General features: G+C 34.2%; 1 protein-coding gene across 1 annotated transcript in view; it reads left to right on the top strand.

The window, feature by feature from the left end:
- LOC119839875 overlaps positions 1 to 17545 on the top strand; it is a 116235-nt gene extending 98690 nt beyond the window's left edge. The window contains exons 6-10 of the mRNA XM_038366295.1: positions 11742 to 11914; positions 12339 to 12549; positions 12846 to 13185; positions 13420 to 14485; positions 14908 to 17545. Of these exons, the coding sequence (XP_038222223.1) occupies positions 11742 to 11914; positions 12339 to 12549; positions 12846 to 13185; positions 13420 to 14485; positions 14908 to 15113 (1996 nt within the window). The 3' untranslated portion in view covers positions 15114 to 17545. The remainder of the gene's footprint in view (positions 1 to 11741; positions 11915 to 12338; positions 12550 to 12845; positions 13186 to 13419; positions 14486 to 14907) is intronic.
- The last annotated feature ends 316 nt before the right edge of the window (positions 17546 to 17861 follow it).

The raw sequence follows: 17861 nt of genomic DNA, 5'->3' as shown, positions 1-17861 counted from the left end.
CTTATATCGTTCTAGATAGGTCACCTGGTGGTTCAAATGACCCGTAATTTTTTCTATATGGGCCTGTAGTCTAGTACTAAACCACGCTTGTCTTTTGAAATAAATATTACCCGCTCAAATAGAAACTATAAAGATTACAATATATTTCTCGCATGCATCCATAATTTTTATATAAGATATAAAAGTTAATACCTATCTCCTGTTTTATACTATTTCTTCACACAGTGGGTTGCCTGGAAGAGATCATTCTTTAGTGATAAGGTCGCCTTCTGTGCTGGTCTAGTTGTAAGTGTTTTATTTTTAAGGTTTATTTGTACAATAAAGTGTTAGAAATAAATAAATAAAAATAAAAGTTTGAATCAATTTCTTCAACATGATCAGCCGATACAACTGCCACTGCTGCAACATAAGCCTCTTATGAGGGTTCAGGTCATAATCCACCATCCTGACCAAGTGTGGGTGAGCAGTAGTCACATATCGTGGAACTTTTTGATTTTTCAACGTACCCGTAACTAATTTCATTGACAGTTACGTATATTTTTGATGACAATAAAAAACAAGTAAAATAGAGAGACTAACAAATAATTATCCCCCATTTATATATTCATCAGCCATCAGTTAATCCCAAACACCACACCGCAGGGTACAGAGCTATGCCCAAACCAAACAGATTCTTTTGTACTCTTTGTTACATGATAGCGAGCGTTTAGAAAATCATGCGAGCTTTTCTTTCTAACCACGTAAACAGCACAATTAAGTGGAGGTAGAAAGAAAAACAAGATGGTGGAATTGAATGTAGATGATATAAATAAAATATATTAGACCGCGTCTCCGCTTCCCATCAGGTGGGACTGCGGTCAAACGTCTAACTATCTCTAATAAAAAAAAAATAAAAAAATATAACTATTTGTTACGAATAGTTTAAATGACTTCGAATGGTGGGAGCTAGACCATATTTCAAGGGAACCAAATGGGAGTCACTAGTTTTCCAATAAAGTAAGGGTAACCGAAATCCAACCAGTTGTAAGTTTCGGGTAACTAAGTTAAAAAAATATATGCTTTTTTGAAGTCGGTTGAAAATACTCGAATTATTTTCATTTGATATATTTAAAAGTTTGTAAGATGCATTAATTTATATCTTATTAAATTTTTGTTGTTAACATGAAAAATTAACGGTTTTGTAAGTTTCGCGGGTTTTTATCGATTGTTGTTTTCTCTATTATTTTAATATTTGCATTTAAAGTTTAATTCAGATTGCATCGCGAGTTATCCAAAGCGAAATTTTGATAAATTTATAATTTAGCCTTAATTAAATGTGTAAAAGCAATAAAAAAAAATTAAATTAAAACAAAAAATACTTAGCATGTCTGGCCAATTATTTTCTAGTACTTTATGCCAGATTTCATCATTATCGGATCCACGTTTTAGCTGGGAAAGCATAACAAAGTAAAATTTCAATAATTATATTATGTATCCAAAAAAAAATTACGAATGGAAACTTTCAACTTTCATCGTCCATTTTATTCTTTGCTGACTATACCCAACATTTAGATATTAAAAACTTTTTAACGGATTTTAAACGCGATTTATTCATTATATTAGACTGACCAGACAGTCTCCCCGAGACCACGCTCGCTGTAAAGTGTCCGAAACGTCGGGTTAAAAATATAATGAATAAATCTCGTTAAAAATCCGTTAAAAAGTTTTAAATTTCTAAATGTAATACTCGCGTAAAATCAAACACAAGAAAATATTATACCAACGTCTGTCTTTAGATGTAATTAACGTATATGTCGCTGCTCCTTTGTTGCTGTCCATTGACATGCAACTTTGTAATGCTGGCTGTGTACCAATAAGTCATTTAGCAGTGTTAATATTTGGGACCGCATCCATCAATTTGCTACCGTCGCATTTCATGTGGGCTTAGATTTGGGTACCGTCAGCAAATAAGGCCTCTTTCATTCTCTACTATTTTAAACTAATACTATTTATTGATTCGTACATACTGTTAAATTTCTTTTTTAACGACAAATAAATCAATCAAGAGACAGAGAAACTGAACAAGTCTCGAATAATTATTCAGCATTTATTTACTGTTGGCATTTATTATTTCGTAACAGTTCACGATACAAGTAATCTCATAAGAGGATTATCTCTTCGTATTGTATTACTACATACATTCTGTAATGCATGCATTTAATAACTTGTACATATTAATTTTAAACCGTTATAACACATTTTAGCATATTTAAAATAAAAAATACCGTATGAAAAAATATGTCACCATAGTTGCAGATTTTTAGGACGTCTATTATTGTACCAGAGGCCTCTATAGGCCCCTATAGATTTTCGAAAACCCTAATTCGTTTCTAATTTTATAAATGTTACTACACGTACGAATACAGAGTTACTCTTAGTTTGTGCGTCTTTTTTTTTGGTATAGGTAAAGTTTTAGATCCGAGGAACGACATAGGATAGTTTTTATCCCGAAAATCCCACGGGTACGGGAACCAAGTGGGGAAAACCCCGTGACTGTCAATTCCTTTACGAGCGAAGCCGCAGACAGAAAGTACTATATAAACTAAACAAATTCAATAACAAATGTAAATACTTTTTTGCGCACCCTACCCAAAACTTGCCCGCACGAAAAATAGCAAATGAAGCTCAATTAAAACATGACAACTCAGATGGATCACCGGAAAGCGCTTTTTTTCCGATACATCGTCCGGAATAAACGAGCCGCGGGAAATTTTCCCGGAATCCAGTTATCGCCTCCCGGGACAGTTTTAATACAATTTTTGTAATATTCCTCCGAATGTATATTGGTGTACGAGCGAAATTGGCTTTTCTACGCGTAAATTTAAATTGCCACACTATAGATATAATTTTCGAATAGTCCAGTCATTATATAAGCCCTAAGGGCATCACCAGGATCAATATAAAGCAAGATAGTTATGTAATTTAGTTATTCAATCATTAACTTAAACTTCGCAGCTAAGCCAAAATCAATGTACTAAGGAACCAATGATAAACCATAGCTTGGAAATCATATTAGACACGGTGATTTTTGCTTTCAAACACTTATTACAATTTTCTACCCTCTTCTACTCTGTACTACTTTACTTCCACATTTTCTACCATCTACCCACCATTTTAACTTCATGAATACATAACTTGTATCAAATTAATTTAAAAATTTTTCGAAGAAATCAATCCAGCGATACTAAAAACTTTACCAACAAAATTGAATAAGAAAACCAATTAAAAATCATTAAAACATTGAAGTGGAGGGTAAATATTGGAAAAGGTACTTGGGAAGATAATTTATATCCTCTTATTCCGGCAATTAACTTCGTCACTTAAGTATAAGGTTATACAGTTTCAAAAGTTCTGCTTTGATCTCGTTTCGTTTTACTGGGGATCGTTTTGAGATTTGATATAAGGTGACATGATTCTAAAATCTATGTTGCTTAAAAGGAATTAATATTTATGAAGCTTTATGTAAGGGTGATAATTGAACAAACACCTTTAAATGTGCTTAATAAGTCGCGACAATTGCGACACTCATACATATATGCTTATTGCAACTGCAAAACTATTTGGTCACCCATCCAAGTCAAGAGCGTGCCAACTGTTGCTTAACCTCGATTTTTTTTTTATCGCGGCCAAATAAATTTTAATTTGTATAATATAGCAAATAGACTGGTGAAATATACTTTGAACTGAATAATCAATTCTAGTTACAATTGTGTAATAAAAGTAGTTATTTAATGTAAATAAAAAATAAAACGAGTGATATGTAAATACTAGCTGCGCCCCGCGGTTTCACCCGCGCAAGTCCATATCCCGTAGGAATATCGGGATAAAAAGTTGCCTATGTGTTATTCCAATTGTCCAGCTATCTACGTACCAAATTTCATTGCAATCGGTTCAGTAGTTTTTGCGTGAAAGAGCAACAAACACACACACATACTTACAAACTGTCGCATTTATAATATTAGTAGGATATTAGTAGGAAGTAGGATTTATAATATTATTAGGATGAACCGATCTGAATTAGATCGCGTGGTTGTGGCGTACCATCACAAAGGCACCGGCTACATGCATTCCGCATTTAAAAACATAATTCTCGGTTAAATTTACTCAGTTTACTAACCTTAAATTTTTCCAAACATCACATCTCGAGTTATAAAGTATTTATTTATTTGTTTATTTAAGGGTGAATTACAAAGCATACACTAAAACATTATTTAACAAGAAAAATTATAAATATATATGCCGAGTTTGGCTTTAATCACAAGTAGCCACAGTTTGAAATACCTATAAAATCTACAATCACATACTAAATCTAAAATCCTCAATATATAAAACAATCAAATACATCAAAAACGTCAAAATCTAAAAAATAATGATAATAAATAAAAAAATCCACTTATAAATTTCATAAAATAAAAACATATATATTTTGTATACAGGAACGACTATATTACTAGGATACTATGACGGTGAAGAGAATTTCTTTAACCACCCTGTATAAGTACGGAGGTACATATAACGAATATATATTAAAAATATAACCCACTTTGAACAAAATGAACACGTATTGCGTATTAAAACTTATCCTTTAACATATATAATAAAAAATACATTTTTAAATGCGTTACCTACAAAATTTTTCAATACACACTTTATGTAATTTAATTGATGTACATGTTCAATCACCCATTAATTTGAATTTAACATTACAGCTTTAATGAAGATTTAATATCCAACCCTCTATTCTTGAAGTCGGTAAAAAGAAGGTATAACAAAGTTAAGCAATGTGTTGTCTCCACTGATTAAAGTCTTACCGCTAAGTAACATAACTTATGCGATCCTGCTTACAGAACCCTAATCCTTAATGGGGCCAGCTTTAACTTGATAGGGAATCGGAAAACATATGGGGCTACAGTTCGAATGTTTGTTTATTACAACCCCCTGCTGGGATGGATTCTATGTGATTTTATATTAGGGTATCAATCACACTGGATAAGTTTTATAAGTCAAACCAGTCTCCTTATATCTTAAAAAATTAACTGAGAAAGTTGGTTGGTTGAAACATCTACACAAATTTATATACTGCATAGTATATAGTCGCTTCTCCCTTCTGTCCCTGTATATGTATGCTTTAATCTTTATAACCGCGCAACGTATTTTGATGGCTTTTTTAAATAGATAGAGTGATTAAATAGTGAGTGATAGAAAGGTATGTATAATAACACCTTTTAAAATACTCCGAATTGAACGCGTACGAAGCCGCGTGAAAAAGTTGGTTATAAATATAATTTTCTGATATTTGTTGTTCATTCTCCAATTTGGCAAACATTTTGATATTCAAATAGATTTTGATATCATATTTATTATTATTTAATGCCTTCATAAAATAATTTTTCTAACTTACCTAAGTGATTTTAATATCTGTCTAAAAAAATCGAATTATAACTATTTTAACAGAAAACAAAGTCGCCTTCAAATATCTGAATTAGATCAAATTTAAATGAGACTACACGGGAGGCATCAGCTTTCAAATTAAATAGAATCATCAAAATCGGTTCACACACACGAAAATTCTGAGGTAAACAAAAAAATCCAATTCATAACTTTCACCACTTCATCTAACCTAAAATTCGAGTCCCTAGATTATAAAGCACTTACTTCAAAGATCAAAAAAATATAGACTCAAAATTTCTCATGTTATCTAGATGGTCCAGACCAGCAATTCCGTCCAATAATTATTTATAACATAACTAAGGAGTATTCACAGCGCGTCGCCGATAAACTAGGAGCGTGATAGGCATTACACTGAGCCCGAAATTGGTGTAGCGCGAGAGGTGGTGGTGGATTTAGCTTATATTTATGATAATATAAAAGTTTTTGTTAAAAAAGTCCGAAATATTAATGGAAATTGAATCTGTCGCAAACTATTTCAAATAATTAAGCTGATACCGTTATATATCTGATAATAATTGTTGAGTTTAAATTCCCAATGCAGTAACTAAAATTATGTATAAATTACTAGCTGCACCCGGCAAACGCTGTTCTGCCTTACTCTTATCATTTAGGGGTATGAAAAATAGATGTTGGCCGATTCTCATAGATACCGTATAAGCAGAAAAAATTTCATCAAAATCGGTCAAGCCGTTTCGGAGGAGTATGGCAACGAAAACTGTGACACGAGAATTTTATATATTAAGATATTATTGTATTGAAATTTCGTTACGCGTTAACGCGTAACGAAATTTCAATACAGCCTATGTGAACTAATACGGTAATCTTTACAATATGGTGAATAAATTTAAAATTCGAAATCAATGCATTGGCAACAGATAAAATAAAGCGTTCAAAGTAACAATTCAAATAGTTCTTACATATAATTTTTTGTTTTTTTTTTTGTTGTTAACCAGCCAGCAAAAAAAACTTACATGTCCCACCGCACACCTCCAAGCGTTGACAATTGGCACGTAAGCGTGGGGTCAACAATTTGTATATTCCCAATTCCCAGTGACCTCCTGTATTGAAATCGTACGTGATGTCGCTTAACGTTATTTCTATAGATTGTTTCGCAAATTGTTTATAAGTGAATTGTTTTCTATTCCCTGAGGATATTTTTAGAACCTTTATTACTTAGGATATATTGGAGAGATATTTATTTGTTATTTCCCTGGGATGAATTATTAATAATGTTATATCGATAGACTTTCGGATATTTATTGTGAAGAAAATGATACCGAGTTTATCTTATTTTATATTTTTCCTTTTTAACATGCTTTTATTAGCTCCACGTGTATGTTTGTATGTACTGTACTCCTTTACTGGATTTTAACTCCTTTAACCCACTTTAAACGAACAGAATTTATTCAAATTTTGTACACTCTCAAGAATCGGTTACATCACAATAATCATGAGTTTATCTTATTATCCTGATTAGGGTCGCTACGATAAAATAATTTCCTCTCGTATAGTCCTTATAATGAACAAGAGTGACGATTTAGTTATTCTATCATAAATGTGTGTATTATTTTAAACTAGGTATATCATGTATTATTTGACTTGCGTTGATATTGTATTTAATTTCCGTGAAATGTGCTATAAAAAGGAACTTTTTTTTTATGTCACAGTCGGCAATGGAGCTGGTTGGTGGGTCGCCTGATGGTAAGCGCTACCACCGCCCATGGATATTTTTAGAGGCATAAGGTAATTGCAGACCTTACGCCTCTACAAATGGATTGCCGACTTTTTGGGAAAGGATTAAGAAAGGATTGGCGAGAGGAATAAAGAAAGGATTGGGAAGGGAAGGATATGGGCCTCCGGCTCCCCAAAAACCACGGATATACGTACATGAGATTGAACTAATAAATATAAATGTTCATTTTTATTTAATAAATTTTTTTACATTCTCAATTTACAAATCGTCTCAACGAAACTATAAAACGAAACAACATTTTTTAAATTCGAAACACGAAAAGGCTGTATACCTTAACACGACTTAACTTATTTTTTATCTTATTCGAAATTAAAAGACATCTAAATGTGTGTATGTGCTTTTTAATGTCTAGAACGTGCCTGCGGAACCGCCTGCTATAAGGCTGCTGTCACATTACACTACAGTAACACGTGTAAAATATTATTTAATGGCAATTCATTCCTTATTATCAAAGTGTATGTAAATCATTGTATTATAACTTTAAATGAAATAAGAATAACAATGTATTATCTTCAAGTAAAGTAAAGATTGTGTGATTTGATTAATAAATTATTAGATTAGAATCCATTACCATTGATCCATTTTAGGTTATTTTTTTCTATTTTTTTATATGTTTGCTAAGAAATATAGTTATGAAGTAAGCTGAATGATAATATACGTTGTATGTTGATACGGTTTTCTTCTATTCTTAAAATATATGCTTATATTATATAATAACCAGCTACGCACCGCGGTTTCACCCGTATAAGTCCGTATCCCGTAGGAATATCGGGATAAAAAGTTGCCTCTATGTTATTCCAGTTGTCCAGCTGTCTACGTATCACAATTTCATTGCAATCGGTTTGCAGTTTTTGCGTGAAAGAGAAACAAACACACACACATCCTCACAAACTTTCACATTTATAATTTTAGTAGGAAGTAGGATTACTACAGATTCGGGATAGAAGAAGATGAAAAGCTAATCTATATTTCTTAATTTCGAGCCAGTGGAAGATTCATCAACGTATAGTACGTCAAAAGCGTTTCAAAAGAAGTCTAATAAAAGAAGTGCTTGATTCTGACACCAATATGGCCGTAGCCTCCGCCGGAATCGCTTTACGATCCACTTCCTGTAGCGCTTGCAGCCGCTTGCCCCTTAATCACATGTTAACATGCTATTGTTTATTCAACACATTTAATTTGACCTTCACGACCGCTGCGTCGCTTCGAATTTAATACGTAGCTATTCTAAGTGATCCGCTTTCAATTTAAGCTCTGTTTTCAATCGACTTCAAGAAAATGAGGAGGTTATTAATTCGAATGTTTTTAACTTAACTCTTAACTTTTAATGGGTAGCCGATCGTTATGATTATTTTTTATCTATATGTTGGTGCCTCCCATGTCTTATAGTCTTAAAAGATAGCCAAATGGCTAAAATCATATATCTTTTAGATCTCCAGATTTCTAGAAAAGCAAGAGATTAAAAATTTAAGCGCGTTTTATTCGTTAGCTCAGACTTCAACTGTCATCAAATTCTTACAACTTTTCTAATAAAAGCTGTATAAATATACAGAACATTAATGAATAAGTTTCATAAAAATAAAAAACCCTACTGCTGCCTATTAAGTTTTACTGTTATGGTCGTTTTACGATCTTTCATTTCATATCCTTATAGGGTAAAAAAAAACACAAACCCACATCCTTCTTATAAATAATGTTTAAATATATACATGTATATGTTAAATATAGCCTACCCACAACCACAATTCTATTGGAATCCTCACCTTTCCCAGTCTAGTTGTCGTTGTTCCTTCCAGTTGTCAATCCTTTCTTTATCCCTTACCCTTAAAAGAGAGCGACGCATTCGCAAACCCACTACATCTAAGAAAAAAACCTCTCGAGGTCATTATTCGTCCATAAGATGTTGTCACATAAATACACCCATATAATAACTATGCTCGTAAAACATTACCTCTGATCGGTCAGGCGGGTCAAGGTTTGAAAATAATCATACTATCATAGAAATGTGAATTCGTTTGGATGTTTGTCCGTCAATCACGCCGAAACTACAGAACAGATTTTGATGAAATTTGGTATACAGACAGTGTACGAGCTGACTTGGGTGAAAGGATACTTTTTATCTTGATTAGACGCTCTTATGGGATAAAACAAGAATCTTGATATCCGGGCGGAGCCGGGAGGAGCGTCGAGTATACAATAAAACTAAATCCCATATAAATTCAATTTATCAACTCCATACCGATATACGCAGGGGTCGAAGTTCAATTTTAGAAGAAATAAACTCAGCTAAAGACCGTCTAGAATTCCTGCGACGCGACTTGTGAATATGACACGAAATTATTAGCGCTGGATGACTTTCTATATTAACGACAAAGGGAAATGGAAGCTTGTCTTTATGTGGCTTTGTACTAAAGAGAATATAGGTACCAAATGATTTATTTTGAATTCAATTTAATGCATTTTTGCTTTTTTACGTCTGCAAGAAATTGCTCGTTGTGATAAAATCGCGTTGTGTTATCCCTACTAATATTACCACCAACAGATTGAGAAACCACTGAACAGATTTTGATAAAAATTGGTACAGAAATACCGCGGCAATAACATTATCACGACACATAAAAACGAACTTAAAGTAGATTATAATATATTACATTCATGTAGTAAACATAAAATCTTTTCTCATCTGACTAAATTCACAGTATTCATCAACATACAAACAAACCAATTGTATCACACGCATGCCGCTGCTACCAATTCGTAGTTAGGAAAATATTCGTTTGTACCTCCCATAAAAAGCGGAATATTTATCCAGTACTCTATGCAAATGGCTATCGATGCTGCAAGCTAACTACTGGCGTAGGAAATGAAATTCCATCGCGGTCAAACCCGACCTGTATACGGTTTTATAACTACGATATTGTAGTGAGTAATTAATCTTTTGTATGATGTTTTAAAGGAAACCTGTAAAGAATACGTAGTAAGTAAGTTTCCGTGTACTTTTTACACAAACTTTCAAGTAATTTTGTGTCTTTGTATGTAGTAAAACAAACAGTAATATGCCTTTATCTTGAAGACAGATTTATCATTTATCCAATTTAATCTAGCCACATGGATAGAATGGTAGCCAGATAGATGGGGTAATTAGAAAATGCTGACATGCAAGTTTCAGTTTGTCTCGCTAGCTCAATTAGTGCGTCGCTTCTAAGAGCATAATAAACAAATATGTATTATTTGTTTTTGTGAATATGTTAAAATATCATATGATAGGAAATCATATAAACGGTATCTAATCATTCTCGAAACACAAACTTTCAACAACATTTGTAAAGCAAACATATTTTTCATTTAATGCGATTTAACTATTGCGTTATAGTTTACATCCTAAATCTATACTCAATGATATATTACTAGCTGCGCCCCACGGTTTCACCCGCGTAAGTTCGTATCCCGTAGGAATATCGGGATAAAAAAATGCCTATATTTTATTCCAGTTATCCAGCTATCTACGTACCAAATTTCATTGCAACCGGTTCAGTAGTTTTTATGTGAAAGAGCAACAAACACACACACATCCTTACAAACTTTCGCATTTATAATATTAGTAGGATATTATCCTACTATTTTCTATCCTATTATACACTGATAATTATCAGTTTATCGTCAGTCTGTATGTCACTAGTTAACAACAAAACATATGTTTACCTTTCATCACCCTCGGACATACGAAAAAACTAATAAACGAGTAATAAAAATGTTGAATCCATTGGATTAATACGCATTCCTTAATTGGATCTAATGGAGTACCCGTATGCCTCTAAATCATTTAGATACAGTAATTACTGTCATTAATTACCTTTTTTTTAACAGACTGATATTGTCTGAATGCTTCCGTGTCTAATCCACCTTTAGTACAAATATATACTGTGAACTAATACGATAAAGCAAAGATTAAACCCCGATGCGTCCAAGTCTAAAATTTTGGTCGCTTATGGACGCCTTGTTGATCTTGTATTACGTTATATAGCTTATAACAGACAAATTAAGCGCTTTAAACTATATTTGTATATCAAAATCTATCGTTTAGAAATTATCAAAGAATGGACAGACACGTTTACCGGTTCAAACAATAACAGTACTTGACTTAACCGGTATTGAACCTTACGATAAATGATGATTTACATTCATATGACACGGACACTATGATATTATAAAACTGAGAAGTTTTTGCGTTAAACGCGCTTAATCTTAAGAACTACTCGTATCGTGTCGTACTAAAAATATCATGATCGGTAGTCCATTTTTCAAGGAAACAAGCTATTTAAAGAAAAATATTGTAAAAGCCGAGAAAATATTTATAATGCCCGTGTAACCGCGTCACACAGCTCCTTATTTACATAAAATAACTTAAGTACAATATTCATTATATTTGAATCAAGGACAGCTAACCACAATTATAATAATTACCATCACATAAAAGTCACAATAACATTATTTCCAGACGTTTCGGCGTAGTGGACAAACGTTTCTGCGTAGAGGGCGGCTCGCGCTGCGGCAAGGGCGAAGGCCTGTTCGTGTTCGCCGCGGAGGCCGGGCGGGAGCTGTCCGACCTCCTCAACGCATACAGCCACGAGGCGCAGTCCCGCCTGAGTGTTGCATCTAGAAGTGGATCAGGTCAGTTCGAAGATTCATTGAAATTATGATTATATATAGAGACTATTGTAGAATACGTATTGTATTGTAGAGTCTGCGACCATCAAGTTAAATATATAAATTTATCACGCTAATAAAGCTGGGCTGTACCGGGGCGATCTAGATAAATAATTATTTAAAGCAATCAGTTATAGCAGAGATATTGATAAGGTACTCTAAAAGCAAAGAAGTTATGTTACAGAAGTCAAAAATTAAATGTAAAATGTATATTATTTATGTCTACTTTAGTTTTGTTCAAATAAAGCCCATGTCATCCATCAATTTTTCTACCATTTATCTAAATCCGTTCTGCGGTTAAAGCTTGTAAACAAAATAGACAAGTAAGATATTTTTTTATTAATAATTACAACAACAAGCACTGATAAACAATTCCTCCGACTCTTAGAAAAGCGTTTCTCAGACACCAGCTCGTGTCTGGACGACTGCTTCCACCAGTCGATGCGGTCCGTCTCCCCCGCGTGGGCGGCGCCCGCGAGCCAGACCATGCACTGTCTGTCGGACCTCGACTCCAGCCTGGACAGCGAGGACAAGTTCCGCCGGCCCACGTCGCTGCCGAGGTGCTCCAGCTGTATAGGCAAGATCAGCCATTTGACGAGGTAAATATGGTGTGAATACCACGATTATTTATACATTTATAATAAGGTGTTATGTCTGATTTCTGTGATCTGTTGTTTATTGTTAAATTTTACTTGACATTTATACATACATTGACTCAGTATGAACTTAAGAAAATAATTTATGTTTTATTTGGGACACACGCAGTATAATTTCGTATACTTGGCATTGACGGCATAGACTGAAAAAACAAAAACACCTTTAATTCTATTCATAATTCACACGTACAAAATCTATGTAGCTTCACAATAAACTTCCATTCATTATTCCCTTCCAGATCATCAACAATGAACACACCCGGCTCACTAATGTCCCCCGTGTGGACGATGGAGAATATTCTAGAAAAGCGCTCCGATTCCGATCGAGCGTCGATCTACTCGCGCTCCAGTGGCAGCGCTTCTGAGTACTCGGTACCGCGCGGCGGCTGCCTCTTAGACAAGAGCTTCGACTCCAAACGAGCGAGCCCAGTGGCTTGCTGCACACCAACTATTCCAGTGAAAACTGGCAACACTTGCCAATGCTGGCAGCAGCCGAAGCCGTGCTGCTGCAGGAAGAAGTCGTTCAATGGACCGTACGAGAACTATGATGTGCCAAAGACCCCGATGCCTTTAATACAGGTTAGTTCACTAATATACTGCAAAATTAAAAATAAAAAAAGGCAACACTATATGTCAGGAACATTTGTCTCAGAGCAAAACTTACTCTGTATATGTGATTTCCAAAGTATAAGTCTATATTTATTTATTGTAAACTATATTGATATTCATTGTGAATGACTAATCACAAAACATATCTCATTAAACATAATGCTTATATTGGTATAACGATAACTACTTTTATCACCATTTCAGGAACATCCAGCAGACGTCCACGTAGACGCAGCAAGTCTATACGATACACCAAAGAAACTAAAATGTCTGATCGGTCAACCGTGCGGTTGCAACCACAACGAAACCAAAAACGACGACAACCAAAACAACATCGAAAGCACATGTGATAATAGCGTTAATGAAAATTCGAACTACGTGAACGTAGCACCCGCGCCCAACAAGCCGCAAATCGACCTTTCCAATTACGCAAACATCGACAGAGCTACCTTGGAAGAATTCGAGAGCTCCCTGCGGATACTGAGAAGCGCCGGCTTCAGTCAGGAAGAATTAGATGCGCTAGAAGACATTCCGGAACACGACGATGACATATCCACGGCAACGAACAACACGGTCCACCAGACTGACTGTTGCAACGACCATCTCAACTACATCCACATGGAGCCAGAGAACAGCTGTTCGAGCAACAGTAAGAACTGTTCAGACAATGTCAGCAGAATCAGCCACGTGTCAGACCCGACGCACTCAGAAACAGACACAACAATCAGCACCCGCAGATCTAGTTCAGCGGACTTCACGAAGCGACAGGACGATGACTTCCTCAACCCGAGGGTATGTTTCACGCCGACAGTCATCAGGCGGACTTGCAAAACGGACTGTATCAATGAAGGCGTTCCGACGAAAAATCCAGAAAAGGAATTCAAAGTTCCCGAGCCGAAAACTGAGAATATCCTAGTGGCCCGTTTCCGGGATGCGGTCAAGATACGTCGCTCGTCAAGCGTTCCCAGTAAATCGGATAAAAATAGAGATTCGTCCAGTTCGAACGACTCCGGGGTGTCGACGGGGTCTTTGAAGCACCACAAGGGCGATTTCAACGAGTTCGAGACGCCCGTAACTAATTCGAAAGCGGCCAAGAAGCACTCCAAAAAGCCGTTTAGGATATCCTTGACTCCCGTGCACACGCCTTTCGCGAATTCAGGCTCGACGGACCCTTTGAAGAATCTGACTTTCCAGTTCGAGGAAGTCGCCACGCTGGCGAAGTCTAACTCGTGCGATGTGGACACCTTGACTAGGAGGAAAAAGCGTAATGGTAAGTTTTACATATTATAGTTTTATAGTATAACTATATATTTACATTGACATTTATTTATCGAGACTAATTCGATACAAAATAATTTCTAGTTCAATAAAATAATGTTTTTTGTTTGCTTTTGCATTTAATGCATAGAAACTGTTTTATTAAGATGACCCCATAGCTCTTGATACGTACGTTTTTAAATCAAGTTAATATCATATTGTTTAAAAGTTTTAATTTGTTGGTTGTTGCATTTATTAAATTATACACAAAAGTCATTAGGGTGCATCCATGGACTACGGGTCGTAATAATAAAGTAAAAATTGGATTGAACTTTTTCCCGTTTCTCGTAATTTTCTCCTTTGTCTCACGAAATGTCACCTAATGGCGTCCCTTAAACACGTGCTACACTAACATTCGCTCCACGGGCGCCCCAGGCGACGCAGACAGCACAGCGCGGCACAGCAACGTGACGAGCCACACGTCGAGCGGCGCGTCCGACACGTCCGACTACATGGAGTCGCTCTCCGTGTCGTCCTACTCGTCGTGCGACGCGCCCGACCGGCACGTCGCGCGCCCGCGCTCCGGCAAGGAGTACGCCAGCATCGACAGGGCGCACCTCATCTGCGACATCACCAATTAATAAATCCGAGTCGAATAAAAATATGAGATGTTTTCGTCTTTCTTTTTGTGTCTGAATTTTTAAATAAAACGTAATCATAAATAAACGTCTGACAATTCTGCGTTTGCAATCTTGTTTTAATATTCATTCTTACTGAATAACAAAAATAATCGCATGAAATATTATCATGCGAAGCGTCGCCACGTCCGGCCAGGAGTACGCGAGCGTAGAAAGACTTACCTTATATGCATTTCAAATAAAAAATCAAAATGTTTGAAAATTGAATCTACAATTTTTTTGTTGTATAAATCATGGTTTATGAAAATTTAAATCAAAATTTTCGTGTTAATTGATAACAAATTGCACGCAAAAAGATCAAATATAAAATTTTAAACAAAATGGTTATATTGGGAAATTGAGATTTAATCAGACGTTACTTCTTAAAACACGTTCTCAGAGACAGAGCGTATGGAGCTAATTTTAAAATATTTTACGGCTTTGTCCCATTTCTTCTGTCGTGACGATTATCCTCACAAATGAGTGATTTGTTTCAGGGCTGGTCCTACTACAATGAAACTAAATTAATAAACGAATAATTAGTAGGACGTGTATATTAAATGAAAACGAAACGTGAATTTGAATTAAATTAATCGTAATAAACATACATGTTTGTATGTGACATATCTACAAGAAAATCTTATACTATGTGTATAGCATGAGGATGTTCTCGAAAATTCGAAAATGGTCTTAGCTTTTAAATTCAACGGAGGATAAGGGTTTTAGACTAATGTTATCTATGCTTTTAAACATATATTACAACGATTAGGCACGATATTTTATTATTTGCGTTATTAACCGACGTTCCCGAAAATAAAGGAGGATTTCAATTCCACTGTAGTTGTTTTTTTCACAAGTCCTGGAGCTATCAACATATTAACGTTATTATTTTTATGTTTGATGGTTTTGAAATTTTTTTTGTGCTACAGCCCTCCCCAGAAACGTCGGTGATCGTTTTACATAGAAAATATTTTTTATTTGTACAAAATATGTACTTAAATGACAGATTTTTTTGTAAACAAACAACGCTTCATGCCTTACATCTTGTAGTCCAAATATATTTTAGGTTAATCATTATTTTATATGTTTAAGTTACCTGATAAAATGTAATCAAATATAAAACATATATTTTTATATTTTATAACATTATTCAACTTATAACAATTACTTGTGTATCACTGTAAATAAGTTTTAGGATAAGTCGTATAAATGTACTTATTTTAATAATCGTACTAACAACATTTAGATGCATTGTTCCTATGTACATAGTATATCGAAAATAGCTGTAGTTCAGACGATTTTTAGTTTTCTGTAGGGTGCCAAAAATCTTAGCATTAATATTACCCTGTATATTATAATATGTATAGCAATAAATGTAAATCTACTTTCATTTACTTCACATATACTTTGGCAAAATAACAATTGTAAATTGTTGAAAAGCATTTTTGTCAAGCTTAATTAAGTATTCGTTTAATTTTTTTTAAGATTCAACATACTTTTAAGTGGTTGAAATGAGGTACTGAATTTATTTGTGCCTTGTAATATTTGTTGAGTGTCTTTCCTTTAAATGCTTATGTTACCTTCGTAAATCACTTAATCAACTTAATGTACTTATAAAATGCCGATAATTAGGGTGAGTGTAAAATAAAACTATAGTTTTATATATTTATTATTATCTAGACTGTGGCAACGCGTTTCATTTATTCATAAAGTAAATGAAAGGTTGCCAAACATGGCCTGTACGAAATCGGAAAGCAATAGAATAAATTAAAATAATATATTTGGATACATTTTAAACTGACGTGTTTGTATATTGATATCCAGATAGCATTTTTATACGTGACACAAACATAGCTTAAATAATACTGCCAGTTTTCAGAAATGTTTTAATGTTATCAGTTTATATTGAGAAATGACATTGTACTTTCTAAAATGCATTGGATTGTCCGTCCGGAATAATATATTTGATTGGCTTTTACACAAAAATTCATGTAACACAGTACAATTTTGTTTCGCAAATTTTTGCATTTGAAGTTTGAACGATTTATGTCTAGTCATTTGGAATATGGCGGCTCTTAAAATATGAAAATACAAAGAATTTATAAAAAATGGACAAAATGTAAGATTTTATAAACGAATGATCAGGTTTGTTCATTTAATAATCATTATTTTTGGAATTAGCTCTTAGATTTTATTAGTGTCTTGCTTGAAAGAAATCTAAAACTGATCGAAGTGTTTTTATTAAAATATGCCGCCATATATATGGTTTCGGTATTCACATGGTTTGGTGTCTAACATAAGGTTTGATTATAATATTATTTTCGTTAAACGTTTACGTTGCTACTGTATTAAAGTTTGTAGTGTATACGCAACAGAAATATAGTGCATTTCATGAATTTTGTCTTTTATTTTACCTAAGGAAAGGTTCTGACTACTCGATTTAAACATACACTATGTTAGCACATTTTTATGAGCTTCACCTGTATGTTCATAAATTCGGATGTATCCTTTTAGACTCGATTTTTACAGACTACATATTAAATTCTTATCTTCTCTCTATATACTTATCAAGGATCAGTGAAATACAATAATTTCATGAGTTTATCGTTAAAATAAATTAAACAATTTTCATATTAATGAAGCGTGTTTTAAGTTTAACAAGTATACACCGCACTATGTACTTACGAAATTTCCTGCTTGTAGTAACTTTCC

This window comes from Zerene cesonia, chromosome 5 (genome assembly GCF_012273895.1).
Source record: "Zerene cesonia ecotype Mississippi chromosome 5, Zerene_cesonia_1.1, whole genome shotgun sequence".
In the NCBI taxonomy this organism is placed as follows: Eukaryota; Metazoa; Arthropoda; class Insecta; order Lepidoptera; family Pieridae; genus Zerene; species Zerene cesonia.
Note: the sequence above shows the minus strand (reverse complement) of the source record. Positions and strands in the feature narration are given on the sequence as shown.